The following is a 12365-nucleotide window of genomic DNA, read 5'->3' as shown; positions in this document are numbered from 1 at the left end:
AAGGAGGTGATCCTGCCCCTCTACTCTGCTCTTGTGAGACCTCACCTGGAGTATTGTGTGCAGTTCTGGTGTCCTCAACATAAAAAGGACATGGAACTGTTGGAACAAGTCCAGAGGAGGCCACGAGGATGATCAGGGGACTGGAGCACCTCCCATGTGAAGACAGGCTGAGGAAGTTGGGGCTGTTCAGCCTGGAGAAGAGAAGGCTGCGTGGAGACTTCATAGCAGCCTTCCAGTATCTGAAGGGGGCCTATAGGGATGCTGGAGAGGGACTCTTCATTAGGGACTGTAGTGACAGGACAAGCGGTAATGGGTTAAAACTTAAACAGGGGAAGTTTAGATTGGTTATAAGAAGGAAATTCTTTCCTGTTAGGGTGGTGAGGCACTGGAATGGGTTGCCCAGGTAGGTTGTGAATGCTCCACCCCTGGCAGTGTTCAAGACCAGGTTGGACGAGGCCTTGGGTGATATGATTTTATGATTTAGCGTAAGGTGTCCCTGCCCACGGCAGGGGGGTTGGAACTTGATGATCTTAAGGTCCTTTCCAACCCTAACTATTCTATGATTCTATGATTCTATTTGAAGCACTGATCCTTTAAGCTCCAGGTTACACAGTGGTAACCACCTATCCCTGGCTTGCAGGGAAGCATCATAAGACGGTTCTGAGCAGCTAAGTGTGCAGCTACAGTCTCCTTGTCAGCCTTTCTCCAGCTCACCATTTGCATGATTCAAGATTCTACAGGTTTTTCTAACTATTTAATCTTTAAAAAGCATCATTTGACTGCCACAAGTGAATCAGAATAGAACATTTTACCGGTTATTTGAATGAGTAGGCTGCTTTACAATTGGCAGTGGGTCAAATGGAGGTAGGATCAGTCTGGTATCGCTTTTTTAAGCACAGCATGCAAAAGAGTTCGCTCTTCTGACCAACAGCCTCCCCACCACGTTTGTATGAAAAACATCTCCAACATATCCACAGCTCATTCCATCCCTGCTGATCACGGGGCATTTTCAGCTGAAACAAGGCCTCTAGGAGGCTGCAGATTAATGTACAATTTAAAGGAGTGAGAGAGAGTTAAAGGTAGGCTGGAGCAGGAACTTACCATGAGTAAAATATTTAAAATCCACTACAAATTTCACATATTCATACATCAGGGGTTCATTTGGATCTAAGCTGCCTCTTGCTAAATGGCAACAAAACTCTATTTGTTTCTCTGCTGAAATGAGAGAAAGAGAGAGAGAAATACACAATGTTACTAGAAATCTGCAGTTTAGCACACTCCACATATCAATTCTATCTAGGTGCTTATACCAGACCTGCTGCTGCGGTATCTGAGCACACCCTGCTGGGATGCTCTTGAGACCCATAAGTAAATGTGTAACTACCAGGAGCAATGATCAGCTGGTTCTGCTTAAAGAAATCTATTCTCACCCTTTCTCCTACAGCTCTGCAGTCACCCCACTATGCTGGGCATGAAGCCCTGGCAACATTGGTCAGTGGTATTTTCCCCTGATTTCACATACACACAATTTCACACAAAGCTGTTAAGCTATACTACATACCCTGCTCTGGCAGTGCTCAGTAGGACCCAGATCCAAAGGGCACTGAAGTCACCCTAAGCCTTTCCATTAAGGCTTAAGCCAGAAGGAAACCAACCCCAGGGCAGAGCACCAGCACAAGGGCTGCCCAGTGCCCATGATGCTTACAGGGCAGCAAAGAGGAGAGGCTAGCACTGCCTGGCCATGGAGAACCCATGGGGAAAGGCAGACCCCAATACAGGCTTGTGAATCATAGGTGTTAGGAAGATGCTGGTGCCTGCTCTGGTGCTGGGGGTGTTTTCTGGGGAAAAGGGACATTTTGGGGGTGGGATGGGAAGCAGCAGTAGAGATCTATATGGACTGTTCAGATGGGAAGGCTGTTGATTTTATTACACATAGGGTTTCTCAGGTGTCCCAAGACATGCAAGTTTCCTAAGGTGCAAATACTCTGCCAAAATCCTTTGGGATTTTTCTTACCCTTTTCCTTCCCCCAGGCCCTCACTCCTTTCACAGGCTCAGACCAGCATCCTGCCCTGGAAAAAAGCATCTAATGGGGGCAACTTCACTGTCTTATGGTGCTAAGCAGACAGTAAAACAAAGACTGTGCAAATCAAAGTCCAAGTACTGGGAGCATGTAGCAGCATTAGTATTAAACCCCAGAAATACTAACTGCAGCAAAGCAGAAGTGGCAGGCAGGAAAATTAAATAGCTGGAGAGCCCTGTGCAGGCTCCCTAGGAGCTGTTTGCCTTTGGCAAATTTCCCTGACAGACAGACAAGAGCTGTGCTTACCATTCAGAAAATCAGCTGCAACAGGATCTGTCATGAGCACATGTGGAGAAAGGAGCTTGTACACCTCGCTCTGCTCCCGCTCAGGCAGAAAGTTTAATATATTTTGGTCCACCAAATCTGACTGATACAAAAGAATGCTTTGTCATGTTCAGCAGTACAGCCTGACAGAAGCACATGCCTTTTCATCCCACAGCACAGCACAGATGCTGCCTGTCTAGCGTGGCTGTTTAAGACAAGGAAGCCCAGTCAATCTGCAGGTGGATCTAGGGCAGACTATAACATTTAGGTTATTTTACCCAGGGTTGCTGTCTATTTGCAAAAGGTGGAAGGGATCCCAGAGGCTGCCCTTCTGTTCAGCCAGATGCAAGCTAGAAAAGAAACCCTCGTACCATGGGAATACAGCACAATGACAAATATCAAAATGAAATTGTGAAACATTTCCCTTTGATAGCATGATACAGAAGTGGGAGACCTCCTCCTCACATCTTCCATATGTCTCTAGGCTGAACATCTGGCAAAATCAGCTTGACCCGCAAGCACCTCAGTGCTGAGCAGCCCATACATCCTGAGTAAAGGGGCCCTACTAAAATTTTATCACATATCTGTTTCTTTGCGCACCGGGACATTCCGCTGGGTTAACTGTGTGCTCAGATTTGCCCTCATGTAGCACCACTCGGGCCTCATGCTTGGACCAGAAAAGACAAAAACAGGTTTTGAGGGGCCAGCAGAAATTTCTACACCCAACAGCCAACTGATTCTAAAAGCTCTAGAAAACTCCTTGGCCATGTACTTGTGACTAAAGACCATGGGCTCAAAGTAGAAAACCCCAATGTCATTAGAAGAGCACAGAATCAGTCCTGAAATAACCTTTAAGTTATCTGAGAAGAGCTTCCACATGCAGAGGTTTCATAAACATGAGATTTTCCATATACCTGGTGGAATAAACACCACCTGGACCATGCTTTAGACATGCAGCCAAGTGGTGAGCTCTGAGTACTGTGACTTTGCATAGGTTTGGGGGTTTTTTAGCTAACCCTTAAAAGTGACTCCGTTGCTCACAGGAACTTGAGAAACTCCCTAAGAGTCTGTTGGTGCAGTGACGGGGCTGCGTTAATCAGGGGAATGGTTCTTCAACACATTGTGCTGTCAGAACTTACCGGTAAGTGTCCAAGCAGAGATGAAACACTATCAGATACATAAATAATAATCCCATCTGTGGTAAGAGCAATGAGAAAGCCATCTAGTGCCTAATGATAAAGGTAAGCAAAAAAGAAAACAAAATAAAAAGAATTATGCAAGGGAACAACTTAAAATATAATTTATTCTTTGGTGATGCTTCTAACAGCCTAAAACTAACATAAATCAATTATGGAAACAATTGTTCAATGTGGAAAAGTAAAAATTACACATGCTAATTCAACATTCTTATATTCTTATTTGCTCATTAATATTAAATTGACTTGTACTTTTCACCCAGTGACTGTTCATTTAACATGAAGCAAGACAATGGTGGCCAGAATTTCTACACCCACATAATCCCAGTGACTTCAGTACCTTCATTATGTGTTCTGGATTACACAATAGTTAACCATAAGGAGACGTTAGATATCATCACGACAAACGCAGCATTGTGGGTGGATGGATGGATGGATAAGCAGAGACAGAAAAAATATACAATACTGTATTTTTAGTAATTTACGGACAATTTGGACAAGATCTAAAGCCTGCTCTATTTTGCTTAAAGCACTGATTTGTTAGGGAGTGACACAACAGTTTTAAAGTTTGTTTTGTTTTCCCTTTCTTATTCACAACGGTTTCTTTCCCAGAGTCAAAGTTCTCTGTCCCTTTTAAGTCACTGCATGTGCCTTCCCTATTCTTCCCATCATCTTCTTACACCCAGTGACTGTCCCTATTCTTCTCTAACATGTACCAAGATCTGGGAGGTTTAACCTCTGGTCAACACCATGCACAAAGCCAACTCTTCTAAAGATGCTGTTAGGCTGCTCTGCAGCTAAGCTACAAGGAGGCAAAAATGGAGTACTCACCACCTTCCCCACCTCAGTCATACTCTGCCTTTGCTGAAAAGAAGCCCTCTCTGGAAAAAACCTCTGATTTTAAGCAAGCTGAACAGTGGTCTAACATAGTCCAGCAAGTCAAGTTATTAAAGGGCTCTCTCTACCCTGCCACTTCTAAGGGGTGGTGGTGTGGGGGGGGTTGTTTTGATTCAGCTGGAACAAGCCAGCTTGTTTGGTGAGAGAGATTTCCCAGAAAGAATGAACAGACTTTTCCAGGGAGGTGAGTCATGACATCCTGATGAAAAGGAATAACTAAGACTGCAGCACCTCCCAGCTCAGCCCAGAATACACCCTTATTTTGGTGGGGCAATGAACAACAGCTGCCCACGCAGGGTAGGAGATGTCCTTGCTGGAGGAGCACACAGCACAAACTCAAAGCTGCATCCTTAAGGAAAGAAAAAGGTAGGCTCACAGGGTGTTTCTAGATCAGCTAAGCATTTTAGAAGTGAGAGTGTCAGAGCTGTTCTCCTGGATGCACTTTAAGGCAACTCAATCAAAAGATACAGCATTCACATCACAAGTACAGCACTGCACAGCTAGCAGCAGCAAAGGCAGTGAAGTAAATGCTGGCTGGCTAATGGGATGTGGAGGAAGAGAGCTGCTCTGCTCTCTTTAGGTCCTTTCAAGTTTGTGCTAAAACTGCTAGCTCTTGCGGCTCTTCTGAGAAGGGCAATTCTCTTTTTCCACTCTCACCAGGCCAAATCTGGGCCACACTGGTCTTAATTCCTAAATGAAAAGCTGTTTATTTTAAGGGGAAGCAATCGTATTTTTAACTCTGTGTCTGCAAATCATTTAGCACAACATTGGTCTGACAGGTTTGCATTATATGTGCCAGCAGAGTAGAAATCAGTAATATTACCATTGGGACCTGAAAAGGGGAAAAAGAGGTGAGTGTCTCTGAACTACTCCACTGACCTGATTACTTCTCACTAATCTACGCAGCTTTAATTTCTTCTTACCTCTAACATCAACTGGGTGAACTCCTCGTTGCTAAGAAATGAAGGCTTCCAGTCTTGTCTAATCTCACAGGCTTCTGTCTGTGCTGTGATTTCTTAAAGAGAAAACATCAAAAAAGCAACATGACTCATGCTACTTGGATTTTTTTTGTATCAAGTAACACTAGATTTCTTTTAAGAGGTTTTCAGAGGAATCATCCTCAGATCATTCTCCACACAAAGCCTTCTTGTGTGTAACAGTCATTTTCCGTGCCAATGTGATACAAATGCATTAGAAATCAAGAAACGGAAGAGGAGACATTTTGGGTGTTCTGAAGAAATCCTTCAAATGCAAGGTCAGCGAGCTAATTTCAGAGTAGCTGGGCATCGCTGGGTGTCCAGGAGTGCCCAAGCAGTAGGACAGGCTGCACCCAGACATCTTCTACCCGAGGAGACCTGTTAAGAGGGCACAGAGCCTCCTTTCCCCTGGCTTTTGTAGTGTGTGCTGTTCCTCTGCTCTTCTTCCCTCATGCTGTTTGAGAGTGTACAAAACGTGCCAGGGGATGCAGAGGCCAGTGAGGGAAACAGAGCAATGTCACTACATTAAAAAGCATCTTTTCAAGCGTATCTATGCTTAACTCATCATTGCTGTATTCAAACCTAGCTCATTTCCTGAGGCCAACTGTTGTGCCTTATTCTGCCCTGCACTTAAGTTCATGTCCTCTCTGGAAGCCTTAGATGCTTGGGAAAAAGAAGTTTTCATCTGAGCGGAATCTGGCCGCCGGGCAGATGCAGAGCAAGCACCTTCAACAGAAGCAGGCCTGAGCCCCCCAGTACCTTTCTGTTTCTGTAAGAAGTCGATGGTCCTCTGCAGTATTGTGGACTTGTCCATCTTGAGAGGGTGGCCATGGCCCTGCAGCATCGTGCAAAGCTCTTTAATGAGGACATTGAACTGGTCTCTCCTCTTCTTTTCAGATTTGTTGCGTGATGCCCTGGATGACAGAAACAAAAATGCTGCTCAGTAAAATGAAGGACATACAGCTCGACCTGGGGAGAGGCAAATGGCCCTGCCCCAGAAAAACACTTTAAATACAAGAATCTAAACTCCACTGGGACTGCTCATTTGTTTAAAATTAGGCTTGGGCATTAAACACCTCCCAGGTGCTCAGGGCCTTGCAGCAGGACTGAACTCACCATCAGCAGGGAACATCTGGAGGTAACAAATATGATTTATATTCACTTGAGCAAGACTGCATCCTTACATTGTTTCAAAAGCATGGTAATGAGGTGAAGGTGTTATGGGCAAAATTCTTCCAGAAAGAGAAGTCCTGGCACCTATGTGTTCATGTTTTGCCAATCTCATTTTTACGAGCTTTTGTTTTGCAGTGAGTACATGCTATATAAGGTATAAAGGTCAAAATGTGAATGATTCCTTACTCCCTGATTTGCACTTGCAAAAGTAGCTTATCAAGAGACAATACTGTGCAGAGACAACTTGACTGCAGAAAAAAGTCAAGCACATGCCCTTCTATCTGGTTTTGAAAACCTGCTGCTATGATACATGAAACCAGGAATGTTAAGAGTCTGGCTGCAGAAACCACAGCTTGCATTAATACAATTTAAGAATGTTTTATTAAGGTTTTGTCCTCCATTAAAAACAATAAAGAGTAAAGCAAATCCACTCAGTTTCTTCCAAAATGTTTTTTTCCAATGCTTGTATCTGAGATAACCCTGTTTTCTTACAACCTCTTCCAGTAGTATTAATTTTCTTACGTGAACAGAAGTGTATTCATGATGATACACGCTTCTTGTGATCTAGACCAAGTGTGGTATGCAGAAAGCATTTCCATTCACATTCAGGTTGGCATTTGGAGGTTCTAAGATACAGCATTTATGTTCACAGCCATCTCTGTTTTGGTACTTGTGTACAATGACTAATTAGAACTCAGCCAAATGCTTCTCTGAAGGGAGACTAACTCATACTTGTGTTAAAGCAGGACTACTCTGTAAGTTTCACAGGGTGCTCTGCCCCAGGTGGGCAGCACTGCATGATGCCAACAAAACCAGAGGTCAGGAATCCTGCGTCAAGATAATAAATAGCCACGGGATACCATGAGATTCTGAGGGCACAGCTATGTAATATAAAGAACACTCAGCTGATTAAGCCATCACAGGGGTGGCCAAACACACTATGAGGAGCTTGAAGATGATGACTTAATTATGTTGTTTGTGGCCTGCTATATGCAGCCTATAAACTGCATGGGGGTTTTGCCTCTGACATCAGTAGTCCCAAGTAGTTTTTCAAGCACTGGACAACACAGCATTTACAATTCTCCTTGGGAGGAGTTTCTGCTCCCAGTGCTCTGTGCATCCCCTTCATACCTCTTTGCCCTGTCCTTCTCATCTTCATCCATCAGTTCGTTTACACAACACAGAGCTCTGGAAGGAAAGGACAGAAGTACTTACTGAGACATATTCCCTGATCTTTTTGCAGATGTCAGAATATGGAGCTTACTGGTTTGTACTTTATGACCTACTAAATGTTTCAATCTATCTTCCCTTTCCCAAACTCCAATCTTGTTATGCAGTTTCTTGCTTCTGCCAGCTACTGAGTCTTGAGAAGTGAAACCATTGCTGTACCCCCAAACATACAGCTAAAATACGAATGACTTTAGAGGGAAAGAGCTAAAAGCCAGCAGCCTCTCAGATTGCCTTTGCACTCCCTGCTGCCAAATGAAGAGGAACCCTGAGGAAGCATTGAGCTTTGCACAGGAATAAGCATCTCCCCTGCAAATGTGAGAGCTGATTTGACTCTGATGTCCAAACCAGGCAGCACTGTGTCTGGTCCTGTTTTGGAAAATCAAACCGGCTGCTGGCTGATTTCAAGCATTGCAATACTTGAAAAGTATCTGAGATTTCTTTCTCAGTGGAAGGGCATAGGGAGGAATAAGGAAACTGTGCTAATCCCCAAAAGGATTAGTATTAGGCAACAGCAGGCTACAATAAGGACATCTAAGCTATGATGTGATAGACAGGTTCATCCAAAGTATCCTGCAGCCAATGACTGCTGCTTGTACCGGTGGACTTCACCACATCTGAGCTGTGTTCAACCACCGGGATTCATATCCAAGACCTGAACTTGAAACTTGTCAACAAATCACCTGGCACTAACCAGGGGAAGAAAAGAATGTGACCTGGGTTCCTTGAGTTCCTGCATCACAACAGTCATTGTGGGCTGCTCTCTTTACCTTCTTTATCTGTTCCTGCAGCACAGGTAAGGTGAACAGTGGGCAACAACTCCCAGGAAGGACACAATACTCTCAAGCCCCAGGAAATGATGGAAAATCCAATATGAGGGTAACTTCTTCATTGGTGACTTGCTTTCTGTGACCCAGACAGGCTAAGTCCAAGGGATAGGAAGTCAGGCAGATGCAGACAAGACAGCTGCCATCACTCCGTGACATGTTGCCCAGGTCAGCTGTGCTGGGTTGCGTCCCCTTCAGACACCTCCAAAGAGGAAAACTGCACCTGATCCTGGCATCAGCACCAATATGCCTCCAACTCTAGGTAGCTCTTTCACTGGTAAAACCCTCTCAAGAGACATTTTTCAGTGTGCACATCCAAATGTTTTTCCCTGCTTTAAGACTTCTCCAAGCTCAAACAACTTGGTGGCTATAAAACCACCCACAACTTAGAGGTAAAGATGCTGCTCACAGTAAAAGCTACAAAAATTTACCCTCCTTTCCTGCTCCGAGGCAAGGATCTCCCTTCCAGCAGATGACCTGGGCAGAAGAAAGTATGACTTCTTTTGTCCCAAAGTATGAAAGCACTCCATGGGGAGGGAATGGTCCTCACTCACTGAAAACTACAATCCAAATTAGAAATTACCAGTTCTATTCCTCAGGTTCATCAGTCCAGACTGACGGAGTGGGATTAGCACTTCTTATCACCATGTAAATAGAGACGGAGGAGAATTAATCCTGGAAAGAAAAGCAAATCCAGTTAAAACACTGCTGCATGCAAGCCTTAGCCTAGAGAGAAGCAATCACTTCAAGTTGAAAAAGTCTACCACCATAAATTAGAAACATGCTCAAGTATAAGTGGTGAATGCTCAGAAAAGCCTCCCGGATTGGGAGCTGGACCATGTTCTGAGGGTCCTTGCTCTGTCTCCGTGCCTGCTGCTGCAGAAAAAGCCTGGGAAAGCCAGCTTGACCTCTTGTGCCCAAAAACCCATGTAGCCCACCAGGGTGGAGGAATGGCCCTACTGACCTGGGGCCACTGAGGATTGATCAGAATCCTTCCAAAATATGACAGTTTACTGGGCATGCGTGCTATGAAAACCATCAAGTATGATACATTTATCTCACATTTCCTCCTTCGAGATGATAGACTGTGGATAGACTTAAGGCCTCCCATTAAGGTTTACTACTTACAGGACACACGCCTCTCCTTTTTGTTTGTGCTTTGAGCAGTTATTAATGAATACCCTGAGCCGATTATACCCACGTTGCAGTGCTCATCTCTCTGAAACCATCACTGTTGAAACTTGTTTGGCTTCAGATGAGCCTCATTCTCAGGAAAAACACAAATGAAACCACAGTGTCCATGACTGACAGTGATATCTTCAACAACAGCCGAGTGCTGGGCTTCCAAACCTAACAAGTTTTTAATGCCCTCCCTGTTTTGAGCCCAGGTTAATGGCTATTTCTCCTGTTACCATTAATTCCAACATCAGCTCAAAACACTGCAAAAACCTCTCTGCAACCATGCAAATAACATATTTGTGACCATTGTGAATGAGAAAAAATACCCCCACACTTCTGATCATCTAAAGCACTAGCGAGAGCTCGTTCATTTCACCAACTAGTGAAAACGCCTCAAAGGGAAGGAAACAGCTATTTGCTGTTCAAGGCCAGGTTGGACAGGGCTTGAAGCAACCTGGTCGAATGGAAGGTGTCCCTGCACATGGCAGGGGGTTGGAACTGGGTGATCCTTAAGGTCCCTTCCAATCCAAACCAGTCTAGGATTCTATGAAACACAGAAAGGTGGCTGAAGAAGCATGGCAAGAGACACACACTGGGCATGCATGCTGTAAAGGGCAGCTGGGACAGGGTAGGGACTGACATTGTGGGGCAGCCGCTAAGCACGACGAACAACACAGATCCCCAGCAGTGATACAGTGAGAGTGCTTTGCAGGGGAGGTTTCCGCGAGTAACGTGAGACAACAGGCCCAATTCCTGCTCACTCCTGCTCATTGCAGCTCAACGAAATTATGCTGGTCCATTTGCCAAAAAAAAAGGGCTCAGATAAAGCGTAATCTCGTCATTGCAGACAGTAATATGGAAGTTACCTGTAAGAGGTCTGAATCTCAGACATAAAAGAAGTACTAGAGTTACATATAAAATACATAATGTGTTCCAGTAGTAAGTCTATCAGTAAAAAATGCTGTTGGGAACAGAACTTGAGGAAAAATCTCACCCAACTGATTCTTTTCAGTGAAGCGGCAGCTGAAAACAACATCTGGGTAGCAAGTTTAAACACGGTGGATCTGCTGTGCTCCTGTTCTCACAGCCATCATACTCTGCTCAAGCTACAAGCTTTTATCCCGGTTCAAAAGGAGCATGTGATCTTATTTGCTACCTTATTGAGCTGTCATAGAAGCAAGGTGCTTATCCTAGTCACTGCTGCTATTGTCAGTGCTGCTTTATCAAAATCATCCAGTCGTTTCTCCTCTAGAAGAATGACCCAGACAGATGTTTCTGTAACTTGTAATAATTTCAGAGACATGTAGGTATAAGGAAAATCCTTTTTAAAGCAATGTGCTAAATTATAAATGCTCGTGAATACACAAACAGATCTATCACAGTTTTTCAGGAAACATTTTTTTCTTTATGGGCTGAAGTTGCAAAATTTCCACCAAACAAAAGGATTCTTCCCGAGCTTTGAGTGCACAGCATTACGCAGAAACCTTCACACTGTCTTGCCCATAGGTTGGCTGACAACTGAAAACTCCAGGGAAGCCTGACAGGTTTCCTGCCTTGTACAGGTGGCTGCCTTCCCAGCCAGTTTGAATAGCAGTAAAATGAAGTAAGCTGTTTGATCACTGAGAAGCAACAGGCTAGCTAATGCTCACCCAGTCTAAACTGGGAAATGAAGACCGGATTCTCCAGTCTCTAGCAGCAGCTATCACATCCCACTGCAGTCTGGTTGATGTGAGGTGCAAGGGGCAGAGGAATAAGGCATCCCAGGTCTGTCCCAGTAGGACACCCTTAATGAACATGAGAGATGTCCTGAGTCAACACCAGACTTTGAGGCTTTAACAGAATAAATGGCTATAAAACCATTCACAGGCTCAAACACACAGAGAAGCTTTTTGCATGATGCAGCAGGATGGTGAGCTACAAAAAGTCTTAGTAGGAGACACCTAAGGACAAAATATTCTTAACTGGATTAAGCACTTCAGGACTACATTTAGCTAAGTGCTTTTTGTCTTGTTATGAGCCAGAGCTAAATATAGTAACCAGAAGACTTAAGAATAGTTTCATAAGGGTTGTATACACTTCTCAGCCAGATAAGGCACTTAGCACTACTGACAGCGGTGTGTCTGCATGTTAAGAGTATTTTAAATAGCTCCAGATGAAATCTCTTTGACCTTAACTGTATTAACCAGAGGGATCAAAATTTATTTATTGCCTCCTGAAAATCCTCTCGTGAAACACTTAGAGAGAAGGATTCCTGAACACCATGGGCAGGTGAAGAGAGAGGACGCTTGTCAGCGCTGTTCATTGTTTTTCACCCCACCTACAAGAGGCAAGGATCAGCTTCCTCACAAAGAAATGCACATCCATCACTGCTTAATGCCTTGTGCAATGGGAAAAGACTTTTTCTTCCCTGGTATGGGGAGTCTCAAAAAACACTCATAGCATTTTAAGGACAAGCTATACTTCCGACTTTTCAAATATCACAGATTTGAAGTTGTTTCCAGGGTTACAGAAAGGGTAATACAGTATGACAGGCTTAACAAGACA

General features: G+C 44.2%; 1 protein-coding gene across 7 annotated transcripts in view; it reads right to left on the bottom strand.

Moving 5' to 3' along the window:
- PASD1 (PAS domain containing repressor 1) overlaps positions 1–12365 on the bottom strand; it is a 96242-nt gene that overhangs the window by 18742 nt on the left and 65135 nt on the right. For 4 of the 7 annotated variants that reach the window (XM_057425253.1, XM_057425257.1, XM_057425251.1 and 1 more), the window contains exons 2-8: positions 9226–9317; positions 7720–7776; positions 6175–6329; positions 5362–5453; positions 3485–3574; positions 2328–2448; positions 1102–1215 (exon numbers count right to left, since the gene is read on the bottom strand). In XM_057425253.1, coding sequence (XP_057281236.1) covers positions 1102–1215; positions 2328–2448; positions 3485–3574; positions 5362–5453; positions 6175–6329; positions 7720–7751 — 604 coding nt within the window. In that variant the 5' untranslated portion in view covers positions 7752–7776; positions 9226–9317. Of the gene's footprint in view, positions 1–1101; positions 1216–2327; positions 2449–3484; positions 3575–5361; positions 5454–6174; positions 6330–7719; positions 7777–9225; positions 9318–12365 lie in introns of those variants that run through there. The other 3 variants (XM_057425254.1, XM_057425256.1, XM_057425258.1) reach the window with 3 other exon arrangements.

Source organism: Pezoporus wallicus, unplaced genomic scaffold (genome assembly GCF_028554395.1).
Source record: "Pezoporus wallicus isolate ANWC-B61680 ecotype Strahan unplaced genomic scaffold, APGP_CSIRO_Pwel_v1 scaffold_6445, whole genome shotgun sequence".
Lineage (NCBI taxonomy): Eukaryota > Metazoa > Chordata > Aves > Psittaciformes > Psittacidae > Pezoporus > Pezoporus wallicus.
Note: the sequence above shows the minus strand (reverse complement) of the source record. Positions and strands in the feature narration are given on the sequence as shown.